The 18,960-nt window shown below is 35.0% G+C and overlaps 1 protein-coding gene across 2 annotated transcripts; it reads right to left on the bottom strand.

Moving 5' to 3' along the window:
- Positions 1-905: 905 nt before the first annotated feature.
- LOC107589035 (cGMP-dependent protein kinase 1-like) lies at positions 906-18,493 on the bottom strand. Of its 2 annotated transcripts, XM_016277332.1 has the most exons (20): positions 18,288-18,493; positions 16,401-16,609; positions 16,197-16,311; positions 15,950-16,116; positions 14,978-15,091; positions 8,553-8,658; positions 8,381-8,444; positions 8,187-8,264; positions 8,009-8,103; positions 7,843-7,908; positions 6,789-6,863; positions 6,607-6,703; positions 6,388-6,527; positions 4,941-5,030; positions 4,717-4,858; positions 2,780-2,943; positions 2,522-2,644; positions 1,477-1,539; positions 1,304-1,370; positions 906-1,043 (listed from the first exon to the last, which is right to left on the bottom strand). In XM_016277332.1, exons 2-20 carry the CDS (start codon positions 16,594-16,596, stop codon positions 945-947), a joined length of 2,061 nt encoding a protein of 686 aa, XP_016132818.1. In that variant the 5' UTR covers positions 16,597-16,609; positions 18,288-18,493; the 3' UTR covers positions 906-944. The 2 variants fall into 2 exon arrangements, with proteins under 2 accessions (XP_016132818.1, XP_016132817.1); XM_016277331.1 differs by lacking the exon at positions 18,288-18,493 and having other exon boundaries at positions 16,401-16,887.
- Positions 18,494-18,960: the final 467 nt, after the last annotated feature.

Here is an 18,960-nt window from a genome sequence, read left to right as displayed (position 1 = left end):
TCAAGTGTATATTTTTCACTACAGCGTAGTTTGGATATTGAATCGAGTAGCAAAACATTGACACATTTAGTGAAGGCAGAACCGTTCTTGAATTCCATGCGAAAGAAGGGATAGTTCATGCAAAAGTGAACATTTTGTCATCATTTACTCTACATCATGCACTTCTAGTCCTTTGACTTTCTTCTGTGGATGATATTCAAAAACACACTCTTTATTTTCCACAGAAGAGAGAAAATCACAGGCTTACAATGACGTGAATGTGAGTAAATGATGACAATGTATTTTTGAGTGCATTATCAATTTAAATGTCTGTTTGTTTTTTGTGAGGATCTGCATCTTCTACTAATTCAGTGCTGCTCCATTAGTCTTAACTGTCTTTTAGTCTTGATACTTGATATATCATATATCACACAATCAACTGTCGATCTGTAGAACAAAACTAATGAAATTAAATGCTTATCAATATTTACATTTAATAGCAAAAATGACTTGTTTTGCTTAATAAACGTTTGATTTAAAACTCTTTCTGCTTTGGTTTTTATACACCTTGCAGTGGACCATTTTTCCACAAATATATATATATATATATAAACTTTAATATTATTAATGTTTATATATATATATATATATTAATGTGTATGTGTGTGATGTTGTTAGCAGATCATATAAGGGCTTTTTTGCTTTCTTTTCAGTACATCTTTTGTCCTGTGTATTATAATTATTAATTTAATACAAGTAATTTAATAAAAATGTAGTCATTTTGTAAGTAAAACTTTAACTCCATATTCCACAAAAATACTCCATACTTCACAACAACAGTCATAAATGAGACAACATTTTTATATTGTTGAAATATAGAGCGAGAGAGAATTCTATCTATCTATCTAATTCTGAAATGTGGCGTCTGTTTCTGTGCCGTTCATATAAGCATTTGGTCCCTTCGATCAGAACTCAAAGTCCCAGCCGGACTCCTCATCAGGCGGTGGCTCATCTGTGTCCTCTGGGAAACAGTCGAAATTACTGGTGTCCAAAGGCCCTCCCACCTGCGGCAAACAAACCAAACTCATTTTCTTTGGATGAAAACGCAAGATAAAGCAAAGAAACTCACTCACTCAGGACTGCAACTCTCTAAAAATATCTCAGACGGAGTAAAATTATATCAGGATTTGTGAGGTCAACTAATACTTCTTTTTATTTATCGGAGATGACTAATTCATTTTGAACATATGTATTTTTCATATCCCTCCAAGTTAAAAACAGTCCATCAAATGATTCATTTCTCTTATTCGCTGGAGAATCTCACATTTGGTATAAACGGAGAAGTCAAGGTTCCTTCACGAACACCATCCCAGTTAAACCCCTCAAACCATCTGCAAGACACATCAAAACCAGCACAGCCCACACGTCATGACTGTTCAATGAAATGCAGTAGTCAATATGTAGTGATAATGTCAGAGCTGCATGTATCATCTGTACTTGTGTTTCTGGATGTCTTTCACGCCGTTCTTCTGGTTGCCGAGTCTCTCAGACGGATTGTCCCTGCCAGATTATATGACACACTTTATGGCTGTTTTTCAAAATGTATTATCAAATAAAAAAAAAATTCTTAAAAAATGTGCATCATGATTTCGAAATTTCACACATGAAGCACTGAACTGCAATGTGAAAAAAGGGGGGAGGATAATAATAAAAAAAATGTGTTCCTTCATAAGCCCTTAGATTTTTTTTTCACTCCAAATTTGTTTGTCTCTGATATTTTTTTTTTCTCTCAAACAAAACAAAACTTTGGAGAGAAAAACTCTCCCTAAAACATTTTTTCTCTCTCCAAACTTGTTCTCTCTCCTGAAACTTTTCTCTATTTTTTTTTCTTTCCCCAAAAAATGTTTTCTCTTTCAAAAACTTTTAAAAATTCTCTTTTATTTAAATAAACCTTTTCCCCTCTTTATTTTTTTCAGCATTTTAGTCTCTCAAAAAAACTTTTCACTTTGAAATTTTTTCTCTCTCCAAAACTCTCCTGAAAAACCTTTTTCTCTCTAAATTTGTTCTTCCCCCAAAAAAATGTATCTTCCAAAAAAAACTTTTTTTCTCTCTCCAATTTTTTTTTCTTCAAATAAACGCTTTTCTCTCTTTATTTTTTTCTTTTAAGACACTGCATTTAAGTTTTTTTCTCTACAATTTTTTTTTCAAATAAACACTTTTCTCTCTGTATTTTTTTCTTTTAAGACACTGTATTTAAGCTTTTTTTCTCTCCAATTTTTTTTTATTAAAACACTTTGTTACCATATTGCATTAATCAGACATAACATAAACGTAATATTTCAACTAGCGTCTTGTAGAAACTAGCGCGAATGCAGAGGTGAGCCTACAGTAAGAATTTCTAAGTCACTGTATTTCTGTAATGCCCCCAAAAAATAAAATAATATACAGAACAATGTTATTTCAGCAGCTCAGGTTTCCATAACAAAAGAACAGTTTTTAAAACAGCCTTTTCTGAATAAACATGCCGACTCTATCTTTGTACCTGCACAGTCTCTTGATCAAGTTCGCAGCACTCTTCGTGATTTTCTTGGGAAACTCCACCATATCGATTCCTCGAAGAATAATGTTGTACGTCTTCATGGGATCTGACCCTGAGAAAGGTGGGCTTGGAGGCACAGAGGACAATGGTGTTGAATGTTAATAATTAGAAGAGGCAGAGTGTGAACTTCACTTCCTGGGATTCTGGAAACAGGAAAAACTTAATCTTGTTAATAATGGCATTAAAAAAAAAATCGCCAACCTTCCGCTCAGCAGCTCAAAGATGAGGATTCCCAGAGACCAGTAGTCGGCCGAGATGTCGTGTCCTTTATTTAGGATGATCTCGGGGGCCACGTACTCTGGAGTTCCACAAAACGTCCATGTCTTCTTCCCCAAGCCAACTTTTTTAGCAAAACCAAAGTCCACCTTGAAAACAACGACTGTTCTTTGCCTTTTGAATATTTTGTTGGTCAACAAAATGACTGTTTCTCATTTTCTTAGAAATCTAAAACATATGCTTACATTTTTTGTAGACTAATATAATGTATGGCTACAAATACATTTCTTAAAAGTAAACATTTTATTTAATATTTTATGTAAAACTTTTTTGTATATGGACATGAAATGTAGCATGTACAGTAATTTAATGCGCATTAATTCTACAATAGAAGTACATTGGTTTAGTGTTGTAATTGTTAACTAAAACTAACACTAAAACAAACTTTAAAAAAATGTTTCATTAATTAAAGCTGAAATCAAATATTAATATCAGATAAACGCTTCAACTAAAATTAAGTACTACGTATTTTGTGTAAGTACTAAAATTACTAGACCTGAAATAAATTTTTTTTAAAAAGAACATTTAAAGCTAAATAGAAATACTACAAAAAATGTACAAAATGTTTAAATGTACAAAAAAATTCAATAAAGCTGCATAACTAAAAACTAAAACTAATACTTTTAAAATTAGTTTTTTGTTACTTAAAGCTGAAATAAAATATAAATATTAGATGAACACTGAAACTTAAAAAATTTGAATATTCAAGCACTGCTAAAATTACTAGAAGAAACTGAAATACAAACGTGAAAAACGAATTGAAAGCTAAATAGAAATACTTCAAAAATATTCAAATGTTTGTTTTAAGTAAAATAAAGCTGAAACAAAATAAAATATAAATATCAGATGAACACTTCTTAAACTAAAATGAAGTACTTAAAGCAATTTTTAAGTACAAAAAAAAATCTAATTTAAACCTGCTGCTTCATTTTAGCTGAAGTACTAAAATGACTAGAACTGAAATAAAAATTTAATTTAGCTTTAAAGGAACACTCCACTATTTTTGAAAATAGGCTCATTTTCCAACTCCCCTAGAGTTAAACAGCTGAGTTTTACCGTTTTCGAATCCATTCAGCCGATCTCCGGGTCTGGCGGTAGCACTTTTAGCTTAGCTTAGCATAGATCATTGAATCGGATTAGACCGTTAGCATCTCGCTCAAAAATGACCAAAGAGTTTCAATATTTTTCCTATTTAAAACTTGACTCTTCTGTAGTTACATCATGTACTAAGACCGACGGAAAATGAAAAGTTGTGATTTTCTAGGCCGATATGGCTAGGAACTATACTCTCATTCCGGCGTAATAATCAAGGAACTTTGCTGCTGTACCATGGGTGCAGCAGGTGCAATGATATTACGCAGCGCCTGAAAATAGGCTTATTGGTTACCTAGCTGGGGACTATTTTCAGGCGCTGCGTAATATCATTGCGCCTAGTATAGTTCCTAGCCAAATCGGCCTAGAAAATCACAACTTTTCATTTTCCGACGGTCTTAGTACACGATGTAACTACAGAAGAGTCAAGTTTTAAATAGGAAAAATATTGAAACTCTTTGGTCATTTTTGAGCGAGATGCTAACGGTCTAATCCGATTCAATGATCTATGCTAAGCTAAGCTAAAAGTGCTACCGCCAGACCTGGAGATCGGCTGAATGGATTCGAAAACGGTAAAACTCAACTGTCTAACTCTAGGGGAGTTGGAAAATGAGCCTATTTTCAAAAATAGTGGCATGTTCCTTTAATTTAAAGCTAAATAAAAATACTACAAAAAACGGACAAAATTACATAAAATCACTAAATCTTAAACTAAAATTAAAATGAAAACTAGTATATAAATAATAGTAAAATGACACTGCTTTGCTTACCAGCTTGGCATATCCACGGTGGTCCAGTATGATGTTCTCAGGCTTCAGGTCTCTGTAGATGATTCCACGGCAGTGTAGAAATGCGAGAGCTTCCACCACACATCCAGCGTAGAAGCGTGTGGTGCTGTCATCAAACGAGCCTCTGAAAACAGCCACACAACTTCCTGTAAGTCACTCAATCCCTTCAGGAGAATGTGAGAAAATACTGAGCGGGATCCTGATACCGGTCTCTGAGCGGAGTCCACAGCTCTCCACCCAAACACGCCTCCAGCAGCATGTACAGGTACTTCGAATCTCTGAAGGTCTGATAAAGTCTGAAACATGTAACCAATATGGGCTTTTCATAAAAATACCATGTGATTAATAAAATATGTGAAGTTACAGTGTCATCTGTCAACTAAGATTTTAATTTCATTCTTTATGTGATTATAATCAGATTATAATTAGACTGTAATTGCTATAAATAGATATAATATGTGACCCTGGAGCACAAAAGCAGTGTTAAGTCGCTGGGGTATAATTGTAGCAATAGCCAAAAATACATTGTATGGGTCAAAATTATAGATTTTTCTTTTATGCCAAAAATCATTAGGATATTAAGTAAAGATCATGTTCCATGAAGATATTTTATAAATTTCCTACTGTAAATATATCAAAACTGAATTTTTGATTAGTAATATGCATTGCTAAGAACTTCATTTGGACAACTTTAAAGGTGATTTTCTCAATATTTAAATTTTTTTGCACCCTCAGATTCAAGATTTTTAAATAGTTGTGTCTCAAATATTGTCCTATCCTAACAAATCATACATCAATGGAAAGCTTATTTATTCAGATGTATAAATCTCAATTTCGAAAAAAATTGACCCTTATGGCTGGTTTTATTGTCCAGGGTCACATATATGATATAATAATTATAACTAATATTATATAATATAAAATATATTTTATTAATATTTATAATAGTTTTAATTAAAATTATTATACATTTTATTATAATTATAATCATTATTATATAATAAATTACTACAAATTATTATAATCAAATTAGTGGTCAACAAATATGCTTTATTTAATTCTTCAATTTTCAAACTATTACCCAATACTCTATGTAGCCTGATAATATACATTTCACACTGTAAGAAATAATATTAAGGATTTTTATTAGTATTATTCACAATTAATAATATCAATATTAATCATTTTAAAATTATTTTTTTTATTTTGAATTATTAAATAAAATAATATATTGATAACTTATGTTATTTCACTTTCTTGATATTCTAGTTCTAATTTTGTGCCGAAAGGCTTAAAATAAGTCGAATGCCAGTTCATGGATGGATAATAATGGCCAAATAATTCACAGTCAATATGTACTTTGTGCCATGCAAGAAGAATCTATTTTTTATATATATTTTTTTTCTCCTTTAACAGAATTGAGCTTTATGAGACCAACATGTGTAAACAATAAAATACAGATTAAGACTTTAGGAGACTAAGTAAAAAAACTAATGGTTTTAATTCTGCATAACTCAATGTATTGTAGGAGTGAATATAGGTTCATACAAAATATAGGTTTTTCCTTTAAGATAGCTTTTGCATTACACATTAAACTGTTAAATCAATCAAATCATGTGACTAAGTTATCAGCTGGCACTGAGTTGTACAGACCTGACAGTAAAAGGACTGTGGGCTTCCATCATGATGCATCTCTCAGACAGGATGTGGCCCTGCTGACTCGTGTCCAGGATGTGACGCTTTTTCAGGACCTTCATGGCAAAGGAGCGACTGTGATCGTTCTTCAGCTGCACCTGTAGAGAACCAATATGAACACATGCTCTCAATATACTTCTAATCACCCCTACAGAAACATCAAACTACTCGTCTTACCAGCTCCACCCGACTGAAGCCGCCCACCCCCAGCGTGCAGATCACACGGAAGTCACTGAGAGACATATTAGAGAAGAACGCGGCTTCTGCCTCCAACCTACGAGAGATGTCAGTTATTCTGGTGAGTCCAAATGCTCCTCATCTCTGATCGATGGATGTGAAGCAGCTCATCATGTGCTTACCTGGCCTTCACCTCTTCACTCTCATACATCTTGTTGCTCATATTGTCCAGTCCTCCGATCAGCTGCTTGAAAGACCTGTTAGAGTTGAGTTTTATTAGCAGTCAGTAAATGCGACAAGACGGAGGAGAGATGATGTTATTAGTTCACTGACTGTTCTGATATTGTGATTGTACAGGTTCTGATTTTGACTGATTATGATGGTTCTGACTAGCTATGATTTTGATATCTTGATTGAAATATTAATATTGATATGATTTTCATGGTAATAATAATAATAATTTATTTATATAGCGCCTTTCCAACACCCAAGGCCACTTTACAAGTTAGGTTTAAGGAACAGAAACAATTAAACATCAATACCAGAAGACAGAACACATACCAAGAGCTGAGAGTAATATACAGAGACAGCTTTAGAGCCAATCAGAATTACCTAAGTTGTATCAGTTAAATTTAAGGTAATTTGCCTCCAGCCAAAGCTTGAGTTCCTTGATGCAATTTGTTAAAAATGCAGGCGGAGGAAACACTGAGGTGGAAGGTGCGCTAAAATAAATTTGAATGTCATCTGTGTAACAGTGGAAGTTAAACCCATAGCGTTTGATTATTTGTCCAATTGGTAGCATATAAATGGTAAAGAGGAGAGGGCCCAAAACAGAACCTTGAGGTACACCAGAATTGATGGATTTGGTAGATGATTTGTGTTTCTGGTATATAACAAATTGTTGCCTCCCGGTCAAATAGGAGGAAAACCATTCAATGGTTATGATATTGTGGATTGTGATAGTTATGGTTCTGACTAAATGAAATGATTATTATGTTGATAGATATCGATTGTGATTGTTATCATTTTGATTGTTTGGGATTGTTGTGATGTTCATTGTGAGTTATGATTTAGATTAAATGTGATGATTATTTTTGATTGTGATAGTTACGATTTTCTTTGCTTGGGATGGTTGTGATATTGGTTGTGATTTTGTTTGTGCTGATGTGATCCTGATAGATAGTGACTGCTGTTTTTGAACGATCACTGATTGTGATTGTGCAGCGAGCTCCTCACTCTCTGTCCACAACCAGACATGTCACATCGCCAACAGCCGTTACATTTGCTGTACGCACATCTTCCCTGGGAAGAAAAGTGAAAAATGTAAAAAAGATATTCTTAAATCTTAACCAGAATGGTTAGAATGAGAATTATGACCCTAAAAATGAGGTTTCTCCCTGACCCTTTGAGAGCCTGCTCTCCAAACCAATCCCCTCTAGACAGTGTGGACAGGAACACTGGCTCCTCACTGGCTGATTTCTGCTGGGTGACCCTCACCTGTGGGGCAAAACAGCCACGAAACTCAATAAATATTCTGTTCTACAACTCAGCAGGAAGCCTCAGAAAGGCTCTTTTCTCACCTGGCCCTCACTGATGATGAAGAATGTGTCTCCAGTAGCACCCTGACGAATTATGTAGTCGCCATCACTGTAGTGAGTCTAAAATACAAAGAGAGTGAAAACAACACAGAATAAAAATACTGAAGGTCACAAAGATCACATGTATCAATTCGGAATTGATTTTAGAATAAATATGCAGTGTTCAAACACTTCACCTCTTCCAGAACATCTGCTACTTTACTCAGCACATCTTCAGTGAGAGTCTTGAAGGAGGGCACACTGACGACATAATTCAGGAGACAGTATTACTACTACTAGTTTTACTAAATCTAAACTCTTGATTTTAGTTTCAGATGTCAAATTTGATTTGATGCTAAATTGTGTTACCTTCTCAAGAACTCCATGTAGTTTGAATGCTTGAGAAGGCCAGTTCTCATCATGATGGTTTGGAAACCCTGTCGATCTATAGCCCATAGTTTGATATCGGTCAGGGCTGAAAGGGAAGAAGACGATAATGGTGAGGAAGGAGGAAATTGTTCCTGAAAATGTGCAGTTTAATTCTTACCATGCAAATAAATGGTACTACTAATTCAAATTCCTGAATATATTGTTTCTTAAACCGTCCTTTCAAGTAAAAGTCAAAAAGCTCCTAAAATTCATGAATAAAATGGATTATTTAAATTATAATTAAATAAATCAATCACATTATTAAATCTTTTTTTAAATAAAAATAGTACTACAGTATATTAAATCATGGAATTTTACAGACAAGAACACTTTTATTGAAATTTATTACATGGATTACAACATTTCAGATCAGACGGATTTACTATTATTCTCTGCTTCATAATTCATAAACGAGGACATGTGCAAATATAAATGTGGGCTTGATCTCCTCACCTCAACACACTTTTGTTCTGTACTTCCTCTCAACACGCCTGACAGCTGCTGCTTTGAGAACTCTTCACATCCCACTCAAAGTAATTACTCTGCCAGCCCACCGCACACAAACACTATCACATACTACTGTTAATATTCCTCAGTAAACACCAGTAAACTCTGGAGTCATTTTCATTAATACCTGCAAAACCAATAAATAAATTCCTAACAAACTCAACAACCTCCAAAATACCTTCATTTTAAGCCAAAAGATTACTTGATGGCATAATTGTATGATTAAATATCCTGCATGTTTTATTTCCTGGGTTAACTGTTCTTCCATTATGTATGCATGTATATTTTTGTATGTGTGGGTGTGAATATATATATATATGTGTGTTTATATACTGTTCAAAATAGCTTACTACAATACTAACTGTACTATTTTACAGTATGTAATTAGTATATTGTTCCAAGTTTGCAAATTATTAATATGAACAGAGTGCCTGAATGACAAAATGTGCCATACACAACAGTGTACTCTGTGCACAGAATATTGTATCCCACAATGCAATGAGTTCGACCTGACCTTCCACTTTCAGTGTGACAAAGACAAATGAACTGCTTAAATGTTTTATTTTTCCAGGCCTGCCAACCTGTATGCATTTTGACCTCAAAGTACACTGGTACGATTTGTCACTCTAAACTACGCAAAAACCTGGTGATGCCTCTCTCTGTGCATGCGCAGCAGCAGCAAAAGAAGAAGAGTTCGGCCAATCAGAGGAGATGGTCCTCACTGCAGAACACAAGATCCAGATCCAACTCCTCTCACCTTACATATACCTAAACCTACCCGTCTCCACCCCCTGATCCCTAAACCCACCCATCTCCACCCTTAACCTATCAATCTCCACCCCCTAGATGGATCTTGTGTTCTGCAGTGAGGGGCTACTGAATCAGAGCACTGGGTTCGTTCCCCAAATAGAAAGCAGCGAGGATTGACAAAAGTGCAAGGCCTTTCATTAAAGGGTCATATGATGTTGCTAAAAAGAACATTATTTTGTGTATTTGGTGTAATGAAATGTTTATGCGGTTTAAGGTTCAAAAAACACATTATTTTCCACATACTGTACATTATTGTTTCTCCTCTATGCCCCGCCTTTCTGAAACGCGTCGATTTTTACAAAGCTCATCGGTCTGAAAAGCGATGTGTCCTCTGATTGGCCAGCTATCTAGTGCGTTGTGATTGGCTGAATACCTCAAGCATGTGACGGAAATGTTACGCCCCTCACCACACTGTGATGCCCTGTCCGGCCGGAGCGATGAGACTAAAAACATTAAAACCCATTATAAACGAGGCATTTGTTGCATCCAGTGGGGACATAATTACGGATTATAATGATTTATACTGTCTTTTTACACGTTGCATCGTGCCGCGTAAACATAAAACCATGTCTGCATTTGTGATCGGAGAAATGACAAACAACAAGTGCTACTCTACACTGCCCAAAACTTTTTGAATCATCAGTGGCAAATCCTTTAAATATGAAAATAGTCTGAGTCAGAACAGCTGGCATTGTAGTCTACTCTCCCAGGATCAGGAAACAGTCCTCCATAAAATGTGCTGCACACATCTGAATATTTGGGTTGAACTGTTCTCGAACAGTGTTGTAAATACAACAATTTCTAGTCGTGTCTTCTTTTGGAAAGCCAAACAAAGTAGTTTTGCTTTCACAACGAAACACACAGTGTCACACACGGCGGGCTTGAGTGAGGAACGGCCGGTGAGCTTGAGAACAGCGTGGCCGGCAGATTCGACGAAGGAGCGATTTTTTTTTTTGGTTTTGAGTTTAAATAATTTCCGTGCGTTTTACCGGCTCTGTTTGTGTGTCCGTGTGTTTACGCGCTGAGATGAGCAAACGCCTCCCGCTTATAACGTGCATTTGAACACGCCAAACATCTTCAAGGAGAAGCGTTTCTAAACCTGCTGTCCAACAAAAGAGAACGTTATAACATGTTTTACTCCACAACATCATTTGAGTGTTTGAAATAACCTTTTGTGATCTGATGTGGCTTCTTATCACAGAATGAGGCAAGAAATATATTCTATACTGTCGACTAGCAATGGATTATAAATATACATAATTAATTATGAAAATACCCGAGATGGCTTGAAGAACACAGATAAACTATATTCCATTCGCAGTCCAGTGTTTACTGTCCTCATGTTTTATCTTTGTCCTGGAGCGTCATCAGTTCTATTATTTCTGTGATGCACATGTGGATTTTCTGCACGAGGGCGCCCTCTGGCGTCCAGTATGAATGAAACAGAGATGACATGTGTTTATAGCACTAAATAATGGCCAAGCCATAAAATAAATATATAAATAAATAATACTTTCTCTCTCTCTCTCTCTCTCTCTCTGTAAATAAACAAAATAAAAATAAATATTGAAGTAGACATGATAATCCATGTTTTTCTACAGTGTACAGAAGTGTAGTGGAGTTTAAAATTTTTTTTTTTTATAAAATTTGAAATCACAAAATGCAGAAAAAATACTCTGATGTGCCAAGCCATGAGAACCGAACCGAAAACTCTGGATAAAAATCAGAAGTGACGCACGTGGAAGTGCAGGGAAGAGATCAAATCAAAACATAAAACCACTTATTAGAAGTACAAAACGAGGATTTGTAAAGAAGAATGCTGGAGGATTTCGATATAAGTCAAGAGGAGACTGGTTTTCCTTTGCTAAAGTAAGGAAACTTTGCTTCCTTTGCTCCTGTAAACAAACGTTGGTTTTCACGAGACTCACCGGCGCATGCGCAACGCTGACCTCGTACGTCATCCTCCCAGAGCTGCTTCCATGTAGGACTGTTGGAGCAAGCTACATTAAAGTGATTATGTTTTGAATATGGATATTTTTCTTACAAAAACGCAACGATTCACGACTGGAGGCCTTTGTTTACCCCCCGGAGCCGTGTGAGACACTTTTTATGGATGGGCACTTTTTATTTAACTTCTTTTGGACTGATGCATGCAACACCCGCTGAGTGCCATGAAACAGCTTGAAAGATCAAAGACGATTTTTAATATAACTCCGTCTGAAAGAAGAAAGTCATATACACCTAGGATGACTTGAGGGTGAGTAATTTGTGGCCTAATTTTAATTTTTGGGAGAACTAACCCTTTGACATTAGAAGGAGCTTCAGGTAATAATGTAGCTATCTAGGAATATATTAACCCCTCCCCCAAACCCTGTGTCCCGTGCTGTCACACTGATGGTACTTTTTTCCCCCAAGGTTGGCAGGTCTGAATTTCTCCTCAGACATCCAAGTTTTTAATAATATAGAATCATACTAAATAGTAAAATGCCCATTTTATCTATGCAATGATAGCTGGATGTCACTCCTCGATTTAAACAATGTGTCAGTGTGTAGCATACTACTGTTTGAAACGTGTACCATGACAAACTATATTTAAAAAACAGTAGGCAAGATACAATCTATACTGTGCATTACATAGTATGCTAGCAGTAGCTAAATGATGAACCACTAAAATGACTCCATCTGAAGTGTTTTCAAAAGATTTCAACATATGCTAATCAAGTTTGGTTAAAGTGAAGCATCTACCTTCTTAGATTTATAAAGTCATACTTTAAACCTTAAGTAGCTGTTGACATTTCTAACAGACCTTCACCCTACTTTGTCACTCTCTGATGTCTCAGTGACGTCAGATGTACATTGAAAATGGAGCTGACCTCTAACCACAAAAACAGCAAGAAATGAGAAAGGCCAGGAATGACTGATGGAAGGAGAGCAGACAATGAGCGCAGGATGCTGTAAGAAATTGTTGAGTATGAAGAAGCTATTTTATTTTCAAGCTATTCATTTAGCTGCCCCTGAACAGCAGACACTGTTTGTCATCTTTCTATTGACAAAAGAGAGAGATGTGACAATGTTGAGAAAGATTGGTGATTAATTTTATTCTCTAATTACGTAAATCCAGCTTCTTTTGTAGTCATTCTGGGCCACAAAATAAATAAAGCAATTTGCAGCACTTTTTGTTCAAAATTTGTAGTATGAAATGAAATGCTGAAATACCTCAATGACTATTTGCCTAAATCTGCAGTATAAAACCAGAACATGTGACACGGACTAATATGTCCCAAAATGCAATTTTTCATCTTACACTTCTATTGTGACAAAAATTTCACGGATTATTGTGATGTTTTTATCAGCTGTTTGGACTCTCATTCTGACGGCACCCATTCACTTAAGAATCCATTGGCGAGCAAGTGATGTAATGATACATTTCTCCAAGTCTGTTCTGATGAAGATCTACATCTTCGATGGCCTGAGGGTGGGTACATTATTTTTAAAAATTTTTGGGGGTGAACTATTCCTTTAAACACTATGCTGGCTGATGAAGCCAATGCGTGTCAAGTTGAGAAACATTTTTGATTCATTATATTATTCTATAATTATGCAAATCCAACTTAAATTGTACTCATTCTGAGCGGCGGAGAGAAACAAAATTTGTTTAGCACTTTTTGTTGAAATGCAGCAAATCTGATCAGGGTTCACAGGTGAGATTCTTACAGGGAAATATAGAGTGATCTTTGCATGAACAGGAACAGCCAAAGGCCTGATTTTAATAGAATTTTTATTATTGTGATTAAACAGACACCACCAGAGTCAACTCATTTCACCCCAATCCATCACACTAAACCGATGTGTCGTAAAAGGGCAAAGGATGAGGATATATTAGAAAAACCATATGGCCAAACATCCCAGCAATTACACACGGCCGATTCCTCCATGTTCACTTGTCTATAGCCCACAGCGCTGGCAGATGAGCAGGAATTCAGACTCAAGACAACAAACTTTGTATTTGTGATCTTATAAGTTCAGGCTTATATGTTTTGTTTGTCAGAATTACAACGACAAAGAAAATGTAATACCATTATTGGCATAGTTTGGGTTCATTTTTATCTTTACTTGATCCTTCCTACGAACTAATTATGTCACATTCTATATCTCTTTTTAAAAAATTTAAAAAAATTATTTCTGAATTTACACTGCAATGGTATATTATTTTTTAACATTTTGTTTTTTTGTTAAGTTTTTCTATTTACTCCGTTTACGCTATTGTTATTTATTCTCTATTAATCTTACTATTTTCATATTACTTTATATATATTATATATTTTAATGTTCATATGTTACATCCTGTTCCTTCCTAATTTAACTTACCATTTAATTTAATTAACCATTCTGTTTTTTTAGTAATAACACTTATTTAATCAATTTGCTCTATTGTTATTGACTCTATATTAACATTAATATTTTCATATTACTTTTACCCTTTATATATCTTAATTAAATTTATTTTAGAATTTAATTTAATGAATCACTTTTGTTTAATCTAATATAAATAATCATTTTAATCAATTTGCTCTGTTATTTTACTCTATATTTACCTACACTGTATATATACAGTACATAGATGTATTATTTTATATTACTATTAACATTTCAATATTTAAATTATTCTATGATTGTATGAAACATCTTGTTCTTTTTTTGTAAACTGGTTGATTGTTACTTTCTCTGAAATGTAAACTGAATGTAATAAATAGAATTTAATATCAAACAAATTTGTTAATTCAACTTTTTTACTCCATTTGATCTATTGTTATTTTACTCTATATTACTTTATTATTTTATATGACTTTTTACTTTTATATATTTATTCTAAACTCCAAACATGTTAACAGTATAAATGTACAGTTTTGTTAAACTAATAAAGCAAATCCAATTAAAACTCAGTTGAACTGAAAGGAGGAGAAAGCTTGAGTATGAAATAGTAAACATTAAATATTCAGCTTCCTTTAGTTCCCAGCTGACTAATATTTTGACTGAGTGAATCTCACCCGTGACGGTGGCCGTGCGCGTGCAGTTATAGAGTATTGCAAGCTCTCCGAACACTTTCCCCGGCTCGATGGTGCACAGCTTCTGCTCTCCTTTGGTAACGTCCACCGACCCCTCTGCACACAACACACACACCCAACAACCTTGAGTCTAAGAATGAGATGAATGTGTGTAGGCGAACCGTTAATACTTTTATTCAGTAAGGATGCATTAAATTGATGAAAAAATACAGTTTAGAAGGTTACAAAAGATTTCTATTTCAAATAAACGTTATTTTGAACTTTCTATTCATTAAAAATATTGTGTTTTCAATATAGATATTAATAGGAAATATTTCATGAGCAGCAAATCAGCATATTAGAATGATTTCTGAAGGATCATGTGACTCTGTAGACTGGTGTAATGATGCTTAATGATGCTTAATGATGATAAAATTCAGCTTTGATCACAGGAATAAATTACATTTTAACATATTTTCAAATCGAAAATAGTTATAATATATTTTTTTAAATATTACTTTTATTTTTACTGTACATTTTTTCTAATAAATGCAGCCTTGGTGAGACTTCTTTCAAAAACATTCCAAAATCTTACCAACCCCAAACTTTTGAATAGGTTTATTTAAAAGAAGTTGCAACAAATATTTAAATTCTCCTTTGAGTTCCAAACAATAAACAGAAGATGGGTTTTGAGTAAATAATGACAGAATTTTAGTTTTTTTTGCTTGAACTACTCCTGTGCAAAGCCATGAAATAATAGCACACATCATGTGAAGTGTTCTCTTTGCACGGAGGATCGCTGTCACAAACACATGACGAACAGGCAGCAAATTCAACAGCCCACTTGACAGAGGTTAGCATAAAAACTAAACGCTGTTGTTAGGGGCCCTTTCAGTTTTACATCATCTGTTTCTCCAAATAGTTTTAACTGATCATAAAGTAAAAATAGTAGATTTTGAAATAGATGCTCCTCACCTTCCAGGACGTAGACGGTAGAGCCGTCGTCGCCCTCCTGGATGACGCAGCAGCCCTGTGCCAGTGTGGTGGGATACATGCAGTCCATGATAGTAAGGATCTGACTGGCCTCCAGGTGCTTCATGAAATCATTCTCCAAAAGAGCCTTCTGGATCAACTCTCGAGACCTGGGATGAGCACAGGGAGATGGGACGCAATCAAACATGTTGCTTTTCTAATTCACTCATGTGTACGGGCTCTAACTCACTCCTCGCTCTTGCTGTAGTTGGTGAGGGTGACGTGGGTGAGTTGATTTGGATCCAGCCCTGTGGGTTCGGCTGAAATGGCCTGGCGTTTAGTTCGCTGGGGCTCATCTGGTAACGCTGCTCCGGCACCGATAAAATAAAATGCAACAATAAATAAAATGTGTCCGTATGGTTAATCCAGGCATTTGATTGAGTTCCCAGCTCACCTGTGACTTCTGTCGTCCCGGAGGGGTTGAGTGAGACCGAGGCGGTGCGGAGACGGTCCAGCTCGCCCTGCAGCTGACTGATGAGGTCATCTTTAGAGTCCAGCTCCAGCTCCAGCTCATCGATGAGGGCGTCACGTTGTCGCAGCTCCTCAATCTTAGTCTGCAGGGCAAACTGGAGATCACGGAGAGTTCCCATCAGCCCGTCACCGCTGGAGGATTATGCATCCATAAAAGCAATGAAATCCAATAAAGAAATCAGTAAAACACATCCGAACAAGCAGCTTTACAGGGTTTGAGATGGATGTTTCTGACACGCTATTGATCTCAGTCAGAAGGAAATGGAAGTGTTACAGCTGATGGGATGATGAGGACAGAATTATGAATAAATTCAACAGAAATACAGTGTAAATAAAATGAATAGCCAGTAAATACAGTGGAGTGCCCTTGAAAATGCTTTCTTTTTGAATACAGTTTTTTTCATTACAAACTATATGTGACCCTGGAGCACAAAAGCAGTCTTAAGTCGCTGGGGTATATTTGTAGCAATAACCAAAAATACATTGTATGGGTCAAAATGATCGATTTTCTTTTATGCCAAAAATCATTAGGACATTAAGTAAAGATCATGTTCCATGAAGATATTTTGCTAATTTCCTACCATACATATATCAAAACTTTATTTTTGATTAGTAATATGCATTGCTAAGAACTTCATTTGGACAACTTTAAAGGCGATTTTCTCAATATTTAGATCTTTTTTGCACCCTCAGATTCCAGATTTTCAATCTTCAATCAATTTCGAAAAATTGACACTTAAGACTGGTTTTGTGGTCCTGGGTCACATGAGAGTAACGATTCAAATGTGAAGATGAATTTCAAAAATTAACATGAATTTTACAGTTTCTTAGTATTTGGTCTCAAATGCTAAACAAGACTTAATTGTTTTATCAGGCTTTCGGCATTTGATTAGGTCTGACGATTGTGAACGATTTCTTCTATGTCTTATGTTTTTGGTGTTATGTTATTAATATTTAAAGTTTTTTGATATCTAGATTATATACTGTACAGCACTTTGACCCATTTTTATGGTTTTGAAAGTGCTTTAAAGGTTAAATAAAGGTTAAATAAAATAAAGGTTGAAATATTTCTAATTAAGTTTATGAATAAATGAAACTTAAAATACACTTAAAAATGCTTTCTTTTTGAATAGTTTTGTCATTACAAATTGTTAGTGCAACAATTCAAGTGTGAAGCTGAATTTGAAAAATTATTGAATTAAATTATGGAAATTATGAATTAACATCTTTTTTTTTTTTTTTTTAAATATGAATTTCATAGTCTCCTACTTGGTTTTTAAACATTTCCTATTTAGTTTACATTATTAGGTTTCCTTGTTTTACATGGTCAAAATCCAGTTCATTTTCAGTTTCTTTGAATCCCCAATAAATAAAAACCCACTATAGAAAAATAATTTTAAAATGAAAATAAAATAAATATAAAAAAATTAATATTTAGATGAACAAATACACAGAGAACCATATAGCGATGAAACTGAACAGAAGTGATTTAGATGTTATTTCTTTACATATTACATTGTACATGTTTAGCACATTGTTTTCTAAATTATATCATTTATTTTCAATATTCAGGCATAAAGATATGGCAATAGCAAAGGCTTATTAGAATGATTCTCATTATGGTCCTTGTAAAAATCACTTCCCAGGTAAGCTGTTTAAACTCGTATCATCATTACATAAAAAGAGATATGGAAAAATATTTAGCACTCTGTCATTTATGTTTTTAAGATTTTTCATAAAAAGGAAAAAGTTCTCGCTTGAAATAAAATGAAATCATGTAATAAAAGAGGTTCCGCCGTGTCGGACTTACCTACAATAAAGAGCACAGAGGACTGCACCGATCGATCCAGCGCAGAAGACCAGGGACAGACTCGGCTGTGTTTCAACATCTAGTGCGCTGCCTACCCACACTAACTAGACTGCATCCCATGCGCCTCCACCTCTGCGTCCGAAAACGAAGCTCGCGACCTCATAACGAGTCTCGCTGTATGCCATTTGTGATGAAGAGTGAAGATGCTGCAGGTGTGTTTCTGACTGTGCGTATGATTCATTTGAACAGACCGCTGTTAAAGAGGTCAAATTAGTCAAGCTACTAATAATAACTAGGTTTTCGGTGACACCGTGACAGTAGCTATGTAGCTTTTCCAGAAACAAGCTACTTATATCGACAAGAAGCAGTGTAACGTGACAAATAGCTATTTTTGTAACGACTTCGCGCGCGTTCTCTTAAAGTCCCCCTGTAGTCAAATATTTTTATCTCATAAAACGTATCTTTGATCATCAAAATTACATATCTAAATGTTTTTTCTTGTGGAAATAATTTTCTCATGCCTTAAAATAGCTTGAATGTAACTCTACACCCTTGCCTCATTTACTATACGCTGATCTATGAATATGCAAATGAGCCCCGCCTCCACTCAGTCACACCAGCCAGCGCCTCCTGATCCACTGAACTGTAGTAAACGCAAAACAATGGCATACAC

Source organism: Sinocyclocheilus grahami, unplaced genomic scaffold (genome assembly GCF_001515645.1).
Source record: "Sinocyclocheilus grahami isolate Dianchi unplaced genomic scaffold, SAMN03320097.WGS_v1.1 scaffold110.1, whole genome shotgun sequence".
NCBI classification, from domain to species: domain Eukaryota; kingdom Metazoa; phylum Chordata; class Actinopteri; order Cypriniformes; family Cyprinidae; genus Sinocyclocheilus; species Sinocyclocheilus grahami.
This window is presented reverse-complemented; position numbering and strand designations above follow the sequence as displayed.